General features: G+C 33.2%; 1 protein-coding gene across 1 annotated transcript; it reads left to right on the top strand.

Annotated features, from left to right (window-relative positions):
• The first annotated feature begins 1,383 nt into the window (after positions 1-1,383).
• Positions 1,384-16,100, top strand: glrx3 (glutaredoxin 3). Its single transcript, XM_073827934.1, has 8 exons — positions 1,384-1,392; positions 1,632-1,706; positions 5,718-5,919; positions 12,590-12,762; positions 13,263-13,324; positions 13,404-13,461; positions 15,810-15,862; positions 16,003-16,100. Exons 1-8 carry the CDS (start codon positions 1,384-1,386, stop codon positions 16,055-16,057), a joined length of 687 nt encoding a protein of 228 aa, XP_073684035.1. The 3' UTR covers positions 16,058-16,100.
• Positions 16,101-16,505: the final 405 nt, after the last annotated feature.

The following is a 16,505-nucleotide window of genomic DNA, read 5'->3' as shown; positions in this document are numbered from 1 at the left end:
CATTTTTTTTCCCCAGAAATGTATTTTTGTGATTATTAGGTATTTCATTCTTATACACATTTTTAAAATGTTTCAGCTTTTCATTAAATGCTTTCTTGTATCCCAAATGAAGCCTTGTGTGACCTTGTTAATGCCAACTGCAAAATTTTATTTTTATTGAAATTGTAATATTTCACCATCATTTCCATCAAAAAAATTGTACCCTCCGTACAAAAAAATACTCACACTCAGGACATTAAGGACAAAACTGCACATTGAAACCCATTAAAACTGCAATTATTTAACCCAGGTCCATTTGACAATAAAATAATGCAAGATTTGCTAATAGGTGTTCATTCTATCGGCAAGGCTTCAGATTTAAAATTTTACCATTTTTTACTAAATTGTGCCATTTTTTCAAATTTGGCATATACATTTTTTTTTTTAAATCTGACACTACATAAAAATATAAATGCCTCAAAATTAATGTTGTTCTTCACTGACACACCCAAGAATCTAATAAGCAAAGAAAAAAATTCTGTATTTGGAATATATGGAAATTACTAAAAAAAAAAAATGTATTAAACAACACCTGTGGTATTATGCAAACAAACCAGAATTTAAAGGATTACAATTTTGAAAATTAATGAATGTTTGGTGTCTATAATGAGAATAGATGCTGGTTAAAAAATCGACATAAGTGAAAGTGGAAAAAAAATATTAATAAATCATATTTTTATGGACACTTCTGTCCATTTTGCACCCATGTGTAACTTTTTTTTTGAACGTACAAAGGTTAATGTATTTTGTGTAAGCCATTCCTAAAATTTTACAATACTGTGCCACTGGAAATATTTTGTTGGTTGTTTGATTTTCTAAACCAGCCAACATAACAGTAATGGCTTGACCAGTGGCACGGAACTCTATTTGTTTGACCGTTCGCAGATGGCATGTTGTGTTTGAGAGACCTGTTTGAAAATGAAGCCATTATTCTTGCAAATCTTTCTGTGTGCACTGGTCTCTAAATGGTGAAACGGCTCTAGCTCCAGTAACACAGATCCAGCTGCTCTCCTCCCTCTGCTCTCCAGTTCCCAGTGGAGCACATTGAAATGCCTCAGGCTCTGAATGACTTTACCTTCCTCATGGCCTTAAACTGGCAGAGAGAATTTTTTCCTTCTGTTAAGGGTTAATACTGCCTTTCATCACACAGTCAGCAGAGCAGAAGAGTTCTTCAAGCAAAAACTGCCCTTTTATAATCTGTATGGATGGAATAAATTATGTTCTTCAGAATAGATTCAGAATTTGATATTTTTTCTTAGTTTAGTTCTTTTAAGCAATTACTTTTTAGGTAGAGCATATGTACCCACAAAAGTAATTTGAATCGTTAGCAGAAGCAAATTCAACATGAAGTGGGTTTGACTGTCAGCTTCGGCTGTCATCATTATTTTCTATATTATAGCTGAGGGAGTGGAGTTTAGATTTGTAGTGTTAGTTGTCAATTTGTGCAATGTTTTTCTGTCTTAAATGGGGTTTTTACAGCCAGATAAACTGTCAGCATGTGTGTTATGTTTGACATGTTGATGTGTGTGATGTTTTATTAATGTGAATTATAAAGAATCATTAGTACAGTAGTTCTCTCCCTCTCTCTTTAGCTGGAGGCAGAGGCAGTCCCGGAGGTTTCTGAGAAGTATGAGATCGCTTCAGTTCCCACCTTCCTCTTCTTCAAGGTAAAACTTCCACATTTGACTTCAGCTATGCTTAGATTTATTTAAAATTGTTTATTTATTTATTTTTTTCATATAATAAAGGCAAGATTTTTTAGATTGGGAGTTTGGTTTAGTCAGAAATGGATCAATCTGTATGATTTAAATAAATTGAACTTTTAAAACTTTGGGGCAGTTAAGGCTTCTTTATTCTTGTTTTTGAAACAAAGTGTCCTCTGCTCACCAATACTGTTTATTTGATCAAAAATGCAGTGAAACTACAATTTAAAAATGACTATTTTCTATTTCAGTATATTTTGAAATGTATTCATTTATTCCTGTGATGCAAAGCTGAATTTTCAGCATTATTACTCCTTCAAAGTGCCTTCATTGTCACATGATCGTTCAGCAATCGTTCTTATGTTGATTTTCTGCTTAAAGGGGAAGTCCGGTGTGATATTGACCTAAAGTGTATTGAATCATGATACCGAGTGTGAACGTACCTTGAATATCTCATCTCGGTTTGTGTCCTGCTGTCCGAAATCTGGGGTCAGTTAGCCGATGCTAACAACAGGTTGTCAATGAGAGTCAATAGGGCATCGAAGTAGCCATGTAAATAAATCACTGTTTTACGCCATTTACGAGGCACAAAGTAGCTCCACACTTCATTGGTAGACTTCCAAGGGCCCTGACATTTAAAACGAGACATTGAGAACTCAGAAAAAGCACCGGTAGTTTATTTACGAGAAGATTTATACAGACAGTTCCTGCAAGAAAAAATCCGGCCGCCGCCATCTTGAATTTAGTCACGATAAGTCGAGTGTCCAGCAGGAAGGAAACTACAACCTGATAAGTTGATAACCTGATAAGTTCCTTCCTGCTCGTCACTCGACTTATCGTGACTAAATTTAAGATGGCGGCGGCCGGTGATTTTACTAAGGGGAATGTCTGTATAAATCTTCTCGTAAATAAACTACCGGTGCTTTTTCAAAGTTCTCAATGTCTCGTTTTAAATGTCAGGGCCCTTGGAAGTCTACCAATGAAGTGTGGAGCTACTTTGTGCCTCGTAAATGGCATAAAACAGTGATTTATTTACATGGCTACTTCGATGCCCTATTGACTCTCATTGACAACCTGTTGTGAGCATCGGCTAACTGACCCCAGATTTCGGACAGCAGGACACAAACCGAGATGAGATATTCAAGGTACGTTCACACTCGGTATCATGATTCAATACACTTCAGGTCAAAATCACACCGGACTTCTCCTTTAGGAACATTTCTTAATATTATCAGTGTTGAACAGTTGTGGTACTTAATATTTTTGTGGCAACATTACCCTTTTTTCTTTTCAAAAGAACAACAATGAAGTTTAAATCTTTTGATCATTTTAATGTAATTTGATTGATAGTGAATATTTTTCCTTGGGTAATTTCATTTTCTTGTTGAACTGTCTACAACGTTATTGGCATAATTTTAAAGACCACAAAAAAATAATTAGACTCTTTGAGGTTTTATGAGCAGAAATGTGAAACATATTTTAGCTGAAGTACTTGCATGAATTATTCAGTTAAACTTTAATTTGTTTATGTAAGTTCTTTTATTAATTGTAACTTTTTAACTATTTTGCTATTACTTAGAAATACACCTCAGGGCTCTACACTTACTTTTCTTTTTAAAATGTAGGAGCACAGGCAAACTTTCAGGAGCATATTCTAAACAATAATCAAAAAATCTGATAAAAATTTGCCTTTCTATTACAATTTTGTTTTTACCTTTGTAATGGCATTTTCTAACTTTGTTAAAAGTATATAATCTTTTATGTTTTATTTCTAAAGCTTTTTAAAATTTCCAATTAAACCAACAGAATAAGAACAAGTAGAATAAGTTACCAGTCAAATGAAATCAGTATTAACTAAATTTGTTATTTGTACTACAGAGGTGGCACAGAAGAACACAAAAGTGGTTTGTAGGTGTATTTTTGTGTAATCAGAGGTTGCATTTATAAATTCATGTTGAGATTAATGTTTTAAATATGGCATTTGGAATACAGAAATATTAAATGTTTTAAATAACTGAAAAGATACTTTAAAAATGAAACTAAATCTGCCAGTAGGTTGCGTCAAGTCACTGATTTAATTACTGTATCATATCATTAATTTGATTCGTTCGAACGGCTAATTCATTCAGGAATAAAGCAAGTGACTGTCTTTATGAATAGGAAATTGAATCATTTCACTAGATTTGTTTAAAAAAGCTTGTTCATTCATAAACGAAACACCGCTGTGTTTGAATAAAGATGTGCAGCGGCTCAGTTGTGACTTGTTTCAGACTATTTTAGAACTAAATCAGGCAATAGTGTTATAGTCAGACAATTTAAGTCACTTAATAATAACTCCTTGTTTATTTAACTTTTGTATTAAATCAATATCTCACTTACAAACGTCCTTAAAAATGATTAAAAGCTTCTTAGTTCATCACAAAGTTCCATTATAATCAACAAAGCTCTTTAGACTGCAAAATAAATCTCTTATTTACACTCTCTCTATACTTTATTTATCAAAGGATTTGTGAGATATGTCTGTGATGCATTACTCAACCTTGCAAAAAACATGTAAAAACCTTCCAACACGTAAAAACCAGCGCAAACAAAAATATGCTGATCGGGTCAGTCGCACTGGTACTGCACGCAGCAGTTTAAGTCGCAAATGTGAGTGAAATGGTCGCACTGTAGAGCCTGTTACAAAAGTAAAACCGCAAGCAGCATTTCTTACCAACTTGAAACATATAATGGCTTTCACAAAACATCCAAAGTAACTCTTTTACAAATGAAACTATTAAAGGGTGTATCAGCGATTTCTAGCCTAAAACATAAAGTGTCAATTTCAGTTGACCTTTCTTCACGATCTGCTCGCTGCTTGCCCCATAAATTGTCTTTGAAAAAACCGCGTCTCTCTGGTCAGCCTAGGGTCCGAGATATGCCAAAAAAACAATCGGCACTACCAACCTTTCCACAGATAAACAAACAGTGTTCCAACCAATCAGCGTCAGGGGTTTGGTGTTGTGGACTTTCCTACTGGTGCAGGGATGTGAGGGAGGCTGAGCGAAAGTCCACAACACCAAACCCCTGACGCTGATTGGTTGGAACACTGTTTGTTTATGTGTGGAAAGGTTGGTAGTGCCGATTGTTTTTTTGGCATATCTCGGACCCTAGGCTGACCAGAGAGACACGTTTTTTTCACAGACAATTTATGGGGCAGGCAGCGAGCGGATCGTGATGAAAGGTCAGCTGAATTTGACACTTTATGTTTCAGGCTAGAAATCGCTGATACAACCTTTAAAAAAAGGGGGAATTCATTTATTATCATTTGAATTTGATTGTTATTGGTTAGTATCAGTTTTCCCTGCACACACAACCTTAATTACATCAGCAGAAAAGTTGTTTCAGAGGCAGAAAAAGTTCAAACATTTGATAATATCATAAAAACAAACATTTATTTTGTGTTAGAATAACATTCGCTTAAGAACGTCAGTTTTCAATTTTTATGTAGTTTTCAACAGTATGAAGTTCACTAATATACACTGTGTTCTTTATGTTTCATAAAGCATGCTGATCTATGCCAGATTGCGTTTTTCTGTACACACGGCTTTTATTTATGTTAGGTGTGCTGCGATAGTGTTTTGTGTTTATTTAGCAGAGGGAGACGAGGTTAGAAAAACGGAGCCTGTTGGGAAGGTTGAGTTTAACGATCAAGTAATGTGAGCTGCAAAATCTCCTCGTGTTAGAATCAAGCAACTGAGAAATAATCGGAGGTTAAACAAACACACGGCTTGGCAAGACTTTCCCTCTCTTGGCGTAACATGTCAAAGAACCAGGAGAGCCTGCGGCCTGTTTTCTCTCTCTCCCTGCAAACAATCTAAACAAACTGGCAAGCATCCTAAAAAATTAATGCTGTTTTTTTTCCTCACTCTCAATCTATCACTACTCACTCTTGAGTGTTTTTTATTTATTTATTTGTTTACCGACAACCCTTAGGGCGGTGAGAAGATTGACAGGTTGGATGGTGCGCATGCCCCTGAGCTGACCAATAAGGTGCAGCGGCTGGGGTCCGGTGGGGGCGGGGCTGCCAGGGCGGGGGACGTCCCTAAAGAGGATCTCAACGAGAGACTGAAGAAGCTGGTCAACGCCGCACCCTGCATGCTCTTCATGAAGGGATCGCCCCAGGAGCCTCGCTGTGGTAAGCACACACGTATACACTCGCTCGCATAAATTAACACCGGGGCAGCGGGTTAGTTAGAGCAACCGTTGGCGATGGACTGAGACAAATCAAGGTTGTGTGAATGGGGCGGAAAGAGAAGTGTATTACGTCTTTCTTAAGTGTGAAATGGATGTGCCACTATATTCCAGGTACCCTTTTCCACCAAAATGTCTACTGATTAAAAAAACAACCTGTTGATAAATAGCTCCCATTAAAATTGACGTAAACGGTGCAGCACAATGTGATGTGCATTCAGTTACATTGTTCTCATGTTGCACGGTTTTCACAACTTTTTGCATGCTTTGTGCTGTGGGTTGGGATTCCCAAACTTAACATTTTTGGGAACATACCAGGTGGGATTTAAAATAGAAAGGGTCAGATCACTACAGTATTAAAATTTCCTGATCATTTACTCACCCCCATGTCATCCAAGATGATATAGGCCTATAATAAATTGTGCCAACTGAAATAAAACGAGTTGACAAAAATATTGAATTTGGTAATCGTGTAGGCGTAATTTGAAATTTCCAATCAATTTTTAAAAGGCCATCCATTTTTAACCATTAACACCCAATTAGCAAAATATTTCCAGCACAGAACAAGAGTTTAATATAAAAATGTAACTACAAAAGAATAATGGTGTGCGCACAACAAAAGCGTGCTGTGGTTTGGGATTCCCAAACGTAACATTTTTGGGAACATACCAGGTGGGATTTAAAATAAAAAAGGTCACTCCAGAATGAACATTTCCAGATAATTTTAAATTTTCCAGATAACAACCAAGAATTTTTCATCTTGCCTGGAAGACAGGATTGAGGCTTATTTCACACGTTTGCAGCAATCACAAAGCACAATTTGCATCTATTCGCGTCTTTGCATTGACAAAGCGTAATTGTAATTTAATGTATTAGGGTCAAAGACAAAAAAGGGTTTAAGCATAAAAAAACAATAACTGCTTTAAATTGTTGTTATTTTTCCAAAAAATGAAAAAGCTTTCTAGTTAATTTAATTGAATTTTTGTTTTCGTTTTTCTGAGCAAAAAATAAATCTCATACTTTTTTTCCCTAATTTGCGGAAGACGCCCATTAAAATGCCATTTAGTGTAACAATCTTGTCAGGCATATTTACAACAAAAATCACTTTATGACATATTAAAAGATTATTTACTTTCACCCCAAATACTAATTAGTTGTCTTTTTACATTTTGTAAAATTTGCCACTATCCTAAGTTTACTATGCCCATTTGTCAGTAATAATGTATTAATCATTTAAAACACAATAAAAGGTATTATGCTCACTTATTCTTTTATATATTTTAATATGTACAAGTCAGAATAAGCATGCTCTTGTATTTTTACATAAATATTGTTACACGCAATGTAACATGATTTCAGACAAAGTTTTTCATTTTATTCTGTAAAAACTTACTTGAAACCTTAAAAGTAGACGCTTTACTTACATTTAATGTGCTTTCTATGAACATAAAATCACTTTTGCAAATTTCTTTTGACGTGGACATCTTAATGTCTTTGACCCATAACATAAAGTGTAGTGTTATAAATGTACATTCATTTATTTTCAAATAAAAATTGCTTGATTTATGTTGTTAATAACTAGAAACGCAGAATCACAGTCTGTGAAAAGGGTGTGTATTTACTTTAATTCACAAATATTAAGAGACATTCTGTTGACAAGTGTGAACAACCACTTTTGTTAATCAAACATTTGTCAACATGCTGCTTAACACTCTAAAAAAGGCACATGTTCTGCTTTTGTAAGTCATAGTTATACTTCATAAATCCTCACAGTGACAGCTTAATCGCTTAATAGCTTTTCAGTCTTTAGTTTGTTTAACTTTAGGCTGTCAGCGTGATCTTGCTTATTTCTGTTTGATCCGCTGATTTCCTGGCATGCTTTTTTCTTCTGCCTAACACTTCCTCCTCCTGTCAAATATGTGTGGTTCAGCATTGGAAAACATCCTCGTATTAATTTCACCCATTCAAAACAAAGTACTTTTGATAGTTCAAAGTGCATATTCCGTCATGGACTGAGGCGCAGTTTAGCGCTTGACGTTTTGGCTGTGCGAAGAGGAAGGTCTGGGGGAATGCTGGCGTTTGCCATCCCGAGATCAAAATAAAAACGATATTGAACTCTAATCTCAAACGTGATGTTAGGCTTTCAACGGCTGCCAGCTCCTCCAGCTCTGCTTTATTAATAGAAGATCCTCCGAGTTTACGCCGCTTCGTCTCTGAGCCCGAAACCTGTTGCTCGGCGCCGTTGATGTTATTTGAAGCTGCGCTAGGTGTCAGTGGGTCGGTCCGGCTCGGAGATATTATAATGCTGAAACTTATTGATGTTCTCATTCGCTTGGCTGATATCCAAATCAAGAACTAATGCACAGAGAGTGAGCCATGCCTGTCGGTGGCATGCATTGGGTTCTAAACGTAAACACGCTCTTTCGTTCCAATACAAGCGTTGAGCCAAATGATCAAGTGGTCTGCTAACGCTAACTCTAAAGCACTTAAGCATGTCAAATTAAAAGGTTAAGGGTCCGTGCATCAATTCAGATCTCTCAGCCTTTCTCGCTCTGAGTGGGTTGTCCTTCAAAAGAGGAACAAGGCTTTACCATCTCCCCTCTCCTGGAGCGGAGTCGGCCAAAACGAACGGTCTTCGGCCCCTGTAGGTGCAGGCATAGAGGGGGAAAGAACTCGGCAATCAATGCAGCATGTCTGGTGGAGTTCGCCCGGAGCCAGAGAAAGCAGCTGCCCGCCTGTTTGCCCGCTCTGATAGAGTCGAGCTATTATACCAGCAAATGCATAAGCACAAGTGAGGCGCCTGGAGCTGTTTTATAATGAATTCCCTCATGAGCCACACAAGATGAAAATGGTTGTTTTACTGCAGGGGCTACACAGACTCTACACATCACCTTGCACATCTTTCTCTCCTGATCTTGTTTCTTTCTCTCGCTCACTCCTCCTCCTTGTGCGCCGTTTCTCTTGCTTCTTGTTCTCTTTGTCTCCTCCCATCTAATATCTCTCTCTCTCTCTCTCTCTCTCTCTCTCTCTCTCTCTCTCTCTTTTATCCTCTCTCATTTTTGGCTTGTAGTCATCTCATATGTATAGAACTGCTATTTAAAATTCAGAAATCAGAAAATATTTTTCATTCAGTTGTGTTGGCCAGTATTGCGTAGTGTCTAAAAATGGACATATGAGTTATTTTTGCTTCTTTTTCTTTTTCCCATGTTTGCACATTTTAAAACGTGACTAAAAATCAGGATAGCAGGTTTGTTGTTAAACTCCAACTAAAAGCACTTAAAAAAAGTGACCCTGGACCACAAAACCAGTCTTAGGTAGCTTGAGTATATTTGTAGCAATAGCCAACAATACATTGTATGAGTTAAAATGATTGATTTTATTTTATGGCAAAAATCTTTAGGATATTAAGTTGTTTATTTTGTATTTTGTGAATTTTCTACTGTAAATATATCAAGACTTATTTTTTGATTAGTAATATGCATTGCTAAGAACTTAATTTGGACAACTTTAAAGGTGGTTTTCTCAATGTTTTGATATTTGTTGCATCCTCAGATTCTAGATTTTCAAATTTGTATCTCGGCCAAATATTTTCCTTATTGTCCTAACAAACCAACATCAATGGAAAGCTTATTTATTCAGCTTTCAGGTGTATAAATCTTAATTTCAAAGAAATTGACCCCCATGACTGGTTATGTGGTCCATGGTCACATATATAAATTGGGTAACACTTTACAATAGGGTGCCGTTTTTTTAACATTAGTTAATGTATTATTTAACATGAACAGACAATGAACAATACGTTCATTACAGTATTTATTAATCTTTGTTAACGTTAGTTAATAAAAATACAGTTGTTCATTGTTAGTTCATGTTAGTTCAGTGTATTAACTAATGTTAACAAACATGACTTTTCATTTTAAAATCATTACTTATTGCAAAAAAATAAATAAAATATAAAAACGTATTTTATAAATCATAAAATAGCTTATTTCAACATTTCTCATAGTAATTTAGTTTATCATGATTGTACTTAAATAATAATAATTAATCATTTCTATTAACAACTATATAATAAAAATAAAAACTAATAAAATGAACAAAGCACTACAGAATTACCAAAACTAATATTAAAATGAAAATGGAAAATATATAAATAAAAAACTAGTTTGCTAAGTGCATTGTAGTGACAAAAATGTATATTTAAAACATTTTATGATATACACTGCTGATCAAAAGTTTTGGATTTGGATTTTTAATGCTTTTTAAAAGAGACTTTTTATTTTTATTTGATTGAAAATACAAAAAAAAAATGTAATATTATGAAATGTTAATGCAGTTTATAAGTGCTTATCTATTTTTTAATATACTTTAAAATATAAGTTATTCCTGTTTTGCAAAGCTGAATTTTCAGCATCATTACTCCAGTCTTAAGTGTTACATGATCCTTCAGAAATCATTCTAATATGCTGAATTATCATCAATGTTGGAAACAGTTGTGCTTCTTAATATATATATATATATATATTAGTGGTGGGCCGTTATCGGCGTTAACGTGCTGCGTTAACGTGAGACTCATATCGCGCGATAAAAAAAAATATCGCCGATAATCTATTCTCAAAGTTGGGTTGGGAGCTGGGTCTAAACTACGCAAGATATGATGACTTTCACTTTGATATTTTAGCGAGGATGACGTATATCTAGTTGAATTGCAATGTAGGGGGCGAGAACGAGTCTTCAACTTCTGTGAAAAAATTACCACATCAAATGAGACGCGCAGACATGGATGCAGTTATGAAGCCGCTTCAGGGCAGGTGCGTGCGTTGCTAGACCCTTTTTACTGGGGCACGTGCCCCAGTGAAAATCTGCTGTGCCCCAGTAAAATCTCAAGTTTGAGTTATAATTTACTTTGATAATCCCGAAATAAAGACATTATACTATATGCAACAACTGAATTGACGCTTCTAAAAGCAACGCAGTTTATTGGAAGATGCACGCAGATAGGCTATCCATACCCGCGCGCCTGTGTATTTTACTGGAACGCGCACGTCGTACAGCCTTTTGCGCAGAAGTACTTGGTTACACAAGTTTGTATAGTTAATTGTGTTTTAAATGCAATTGTCAAGCAGTTTGTAATGCATTTTGGAAACAGGAGATGAGCGCCTGGTCTAATGCGCCACCTGGCTTGAGAAACCCGTTCTCAAAGACTTACTTTTAGTCATTATTTGGGTAGCACACATATTCTGAATGCTTTCAGAAGAATTCAAATTAGCCATTTTAATCTAGATTAATTTCAAGATTTAATCTAGATTAATCTAGATTAAAAAAATTAATCTATGCCCACCACTAATATATATATATATATATATATATATATATATATATATATATATATATATATATATATATATATATATATTGGAACCTGTGATACTTTTTCAAGATTCTTTGATAAATAAAACGTTAAAACGAAGAGCATTTATTTAAAATATAAAACTTTTGTAACAATAAACACCTTGTTCAAAGTCTTTCTTTTTCTCTTTGAAAGAAATTAATACTTTTATTCAGCAAGGATGTGAATTGATAAAAAAAAGTAATAGTAAAGACTTATATTGTTAGAAAAGATTTCTATTTTGAATAAATGCTGTTCTTTTTTTAACTTCCAACATTGATAATAAAAGTAATAAATCCATATATTAGAATGATTTCTGAAGGATCATATGACACTGAAAACTGGAGTAATGGCTAATTAAAGTGCAGCTTTGCATCACAGAAATAAATTATATTTTAAAGTATATTTATTGTATTAATATTATTGAATTGCAATAATATTTTATAATATTACTTTTTACTGTATTTTAAATGAAATAAATGGAACTTTAAGCATAAAAGACTTAAATTTTAAAAAAAAAATCTTACTGATCCCAAACTTCTGAGCATATAACATATTTGTATAATATATATACTTCCGAGTATATAATATTTCATATTTTATTTTATATTATATTATATTATATTATATTATATTATATTATATTATATTATATTATATTATATTATATTATATTATATTATATTAGAATGATTTCTGAAGGATCATGTGACACTGAATATTGGAGTAATGGCTGATGAAAATTCAACTTTGCATCACACAAATAAATTATATTTTAAAGTAAATTAAAATAAAAATCTGGTACTTTGAATTGCAATAATATCTTATAATATTAATTTTTTCTGTATTTTTAATTAAATAAATGAACTTTGAGCATGAAATGCATAAATGTTTAAAAACATTAAAAATCTTACTAATTGTAAACTTTTGAATTTTTTTATATATATTTAATTTAATAAAAGTTCAATAACAAAATAAATTTTAATTTTGCAATGACAATAACATGCGTTGTTATTGTAGTGGCATTATAAATATTATAGTTAGCTTTTTATAATTTAATTGTTTAATTTTAGTTTATAATTTAATTGTTTAATTTTAGTTTCTTCAAAGCCTTTAAATAAGTGCAGGCTAGTAAAAAGCACAGAAACTAAACCTGCTGTAATGATATTCTTTTTAAGAATTTACCTTCAATGCATTTTTGTTTTATTTCTTGCATTGCTTGCAGGTTTTAGTCGTCAGATTGTTCAGATTTTGAAGGACCACAATGTACAGTACAGCAGTTTTGACATCCTCTCAGATGAAGAGGTCAGACAGGGACTTAAGACCTACTCCAACTGGCCCACTTATCCACAAGTCTACGTCAACGGAGACCTCATCGGAGGGCTGGACATTATAAAGGTACGAGGTTTACCATCGTCAGCCAGTTATGAGAAGAAACTTTTAACAGTACTGATTGTGTTCAGTCTTCAGTCTTTGCGCAGCTGTGTTTTTTTAGATATTTTTCCACAGATTTCTTTATCGCTTGATGTTGTGTTTTTTATCCCATGCGTATTATCTTAAGTGTTCATGTTTCAGGACTTTTGACGGCTTGTGTGTTCTCAGCTAGGTGTTATTAGCTGTATGTTGCTCTACATTCCCAGCGAGCTCATACTGCTTAAAGCAAGCACAGCGCTCCTGCTGAGAGAGAGGAGGGCTAGATTAGCCAGCATCCATCCTCTTTCCCCTCTCTCTCTTCTCTCAAGAGTCCTAGAGGCCCTTCCTCATTAAGATAGTGAATTTACCTTTACAGCGAGGTAAAATATCTCAGCAGGGAGCTGTTAGTTATGAAACGAGAGCGTATATGTGTGCGTGAAGTTGAAAGGGAGTTTGGATTCAGAGATATTTTATATCCTCCACAGGAGCTGATCGAGTCTGGTGAACTTGAGAATACTTTCCCCAAGACCGTCTCACTGGAAAACAGGTAAAGACAGATACACGCTCGCTCAAACCGCCCCCTTTCTGTACTAGTGGACTTGTTTAAACATTCTCTCCTCTGACAGGCTGAAATCGCTAATCAATAAATCACCCGTCATGCTCTTCATGAAAGGCAATAAAGAGGTGAGTGAACTTAAGTACTCTTTTTTTTTTTCCTCTCTCTCTCTCATGTCTTTACTTTCTACTGAAACACAGTTTAAAAGAGTGGAGAGAAAGCTGGGGCTGTTAAAGGGATAAATTATCCAAAAAAAATTCTGTGTTGTTTATTCAACTTTGTTATGACTAATCCATATGCTGTTACTTTTTAAACAGCAACATAGTGACAAAGTTTTTCAAGTTAGCTTTATGTGAAGAACAGACTCAATTTTCAGGAGTTTGTTCTCAGTTTTAGTTAATCTAAGTATATAAAATATATAAAAATATATTAATTTATTATATATATATATATATATATAAATATTATTTAGCTGACAAAAGCATTATTTCCTCTTTCTACTTTGCAAGCCATCCAAAACTAACAGTATTTTAAATTAAAGTAAACTTAATTTTATTTGCATTTATTTTCTAAATTATTATTATTATTATAATTCAGTGTTATTTTAATTTATGTACTCTTATGTTTTTATTAATATTTTAAATTAACTTTTATTTTTATTATTCGTTTGTTTTTATTTGAATAGTTTATTTACTTTATTTGTATTTTTTTTCTTTTATTGTATTTAGTGATTTTTAGTGTTTTAATTAGCTGCCAAGGTTAATTTGAGATTTTTTCGCCTGCTATTTCTATTTTATTTCTGCTTTATTTAATTTTACAGATGTGCTTTACTGTTATTGTTTGAATAATTGAAAAATGTTTCATACAATTTTTACAATAATTCTTATAAAATTATTTATTTTGGACCATTATAAGTAACACTGCATGGACATTTTGCTAAATTTCTTCCTTTTTTTCTACTCAAGAAAAAAATGTAATAATAATAATGATTTAATTGTATTTCATAGTAGATTTATTGATAAATAATAAAATAAAAAATAAAAATATTTTAAACATTATAAATAAAAACAAATTATAAAATAAAATGCATCTTAACAATTAAACTAAAATACTTTATAATATTATTTTAGAACATGAATATTGCTGAGAAAATTAACTATTGTTATTTTTATTTAGTGATATTTTAGTTTTATGTAGTTTTACATTTTTTATTAATATTTTGGTTTAGATTTTGTTTGTATTTAATAGTTACCTTTTTTTGTTAAATAATATTTTTTTAAAATAATAGTTATATTGTAGTTAGTGATTTTTAGTACTTCACCTAAGTGCCAAAGTGACATTTTAAAAGTGTATACATTTATATTAATACATTTATACATTTATATTTCATTTCAGTTTTATTTCATTTAACAAAGATGCGTTTTACTAATTTGTTTTAGTTAGCAGTAACAACACTGTTTTGTTCTCAGAATTATTTTAAATTAATTTAAAAATAATGAATATTAAATAATTTATTTTATACCATCGTAAACATTCCGTGCACATTCTGCTAAATTTTGTGTTCCGCTAAAGAAAAAATATAATAATAATAATTAAATTGTATTTCATAGTAGATAGTATTGATAAATTGTTGTTGTACATTATAAATTAAAATACATTTCAAAATAATAAAAGTCAAAATATTTTATAACATGAATATTGCTGCAAAAATTCTGCTATTGTTATTATTCAGTGTTATTTTAGTTGTATGTACTTTTATATTTTGTATTATTTGGGATTAGCTTTTATTTTTATTTGTTCAGTTCATTTTAATTTCTTTTTTTTTATTATTAGTTTTTAGAAGAAAAAGACATGTGGGTTTGAAAGGTGAATAAATAATTACAGAATGATCTTTTTTGGCTGAATTTTTCCATTAACGTACAGTAAAAGAAATCATGCAGAAGTAAAACGGCGCTAGAAATCGATGTCAGGCGGCTCTAGCACTGATAAAGCTGTGTTTTCTTTCTTTAATGGAGGAGAAAGACCCCTCACCTCTCTCCTCATAACCGTATTGATCTTTAACACTCACACATGAAAGGCATTCTTTGCAGTAGTTTAAAGTCTTTCCCCATGAGACCTCTCTCTTCTCTCGTCTGACTGGCTTCTCTCTCTCTGTCTCTCTTGTTCTATTACCTCCTCTTTCTCCCCTAGTTATTGAGACGCACTTCAGAATATCTTTTGTAGGTGGTTGTAGTTGTAAGTTTCTAAATGAAAGTTTGGTTCTGTGGCTGGTTTGGGCCCAGAGGAGCCTCTCGTATCTTATGTACTCTGTTCTTTGAGCTTCTCCAGTAGTCTGCGTGTGTTTTGGTGGAGTTAAAAACTTGCTTCCTCTGATTGGCTTTCAAGCGCAGGGTTTCACTTCACTGCAGCCTTTCATGATGTAAAAGATGTTCTAGCCTTTTTTACCCTCTTAACTCGTGTCTTTGTGAATACTCAGGCTGCCAAATGTGGATTCAGCCGTCAGATACTTGAAATAATGAACAGCGCGGGGTGAGACACTTTTCACAATTCCAGAATCTACATATAAAGCTTAATTTAACTAAGATGGAATGTTCTTAACATGAATTATGAATTGCTGAAAAACTAAATGCGTGTTATTGAAGTAACAATTGTTTTTATTAACATTTCAGAGTTGAGTATGATACATTTGACATATTACAAGATGAAGAGGTAAGTTTTAAATAGAGATGCACTGAATGTTTGGCAAATTATTCGGCTGAAAATAGCCAAAAAAAGCTAAAAAGGAATAAGCGAAAACACTGAATAAATTATACCGAACAATGACGTGATGCGATCAAATAGATGCGCGTGCTAATGCAGTAAACATGTCGACAGTGTGGAAGCATGTCTCACTGTTTGTGAAAGACACAAAAATCATTATAAATCATTCATAAATCTGCTGCTGTCTTCTTGTGGGTGTCCTCCATAATAAAAGTCAACATTCATAAATGTTAGCATTGTAATTTTACTGTTGTTCTGTAAAATAAAATAAAAAAGACAAAAATAAGGACAACAATCATTACAACAGCTCTATTAATACATTTATTCTAACTTTCTCCTTTGCTCAGCTGGGCTGCTTTTGTTTGGACATTAAAAAACACATGCCTGTTTCAAAAAGGGGGTCTTAAAATGG

Source organism: Garra rufa, chromosome 22, assembly GCF_049309525.1.
Source record: "Garra rufa chromosome 22, GarRuf1.0, whole genome shotgun sequence".
In the NCBI taxonomy this organism is placed as follows: Eukaryota; Metazoa; Chordata; class Actinopteri; order Cypriniformes; family Cyprinidae; genus Garra; species Garra rufa.
The sequence above is the reverse complement of the archived record's forward strand: the minus strand, read 5'-3'. Positions and strand labels throughout refer to the sequence as shown.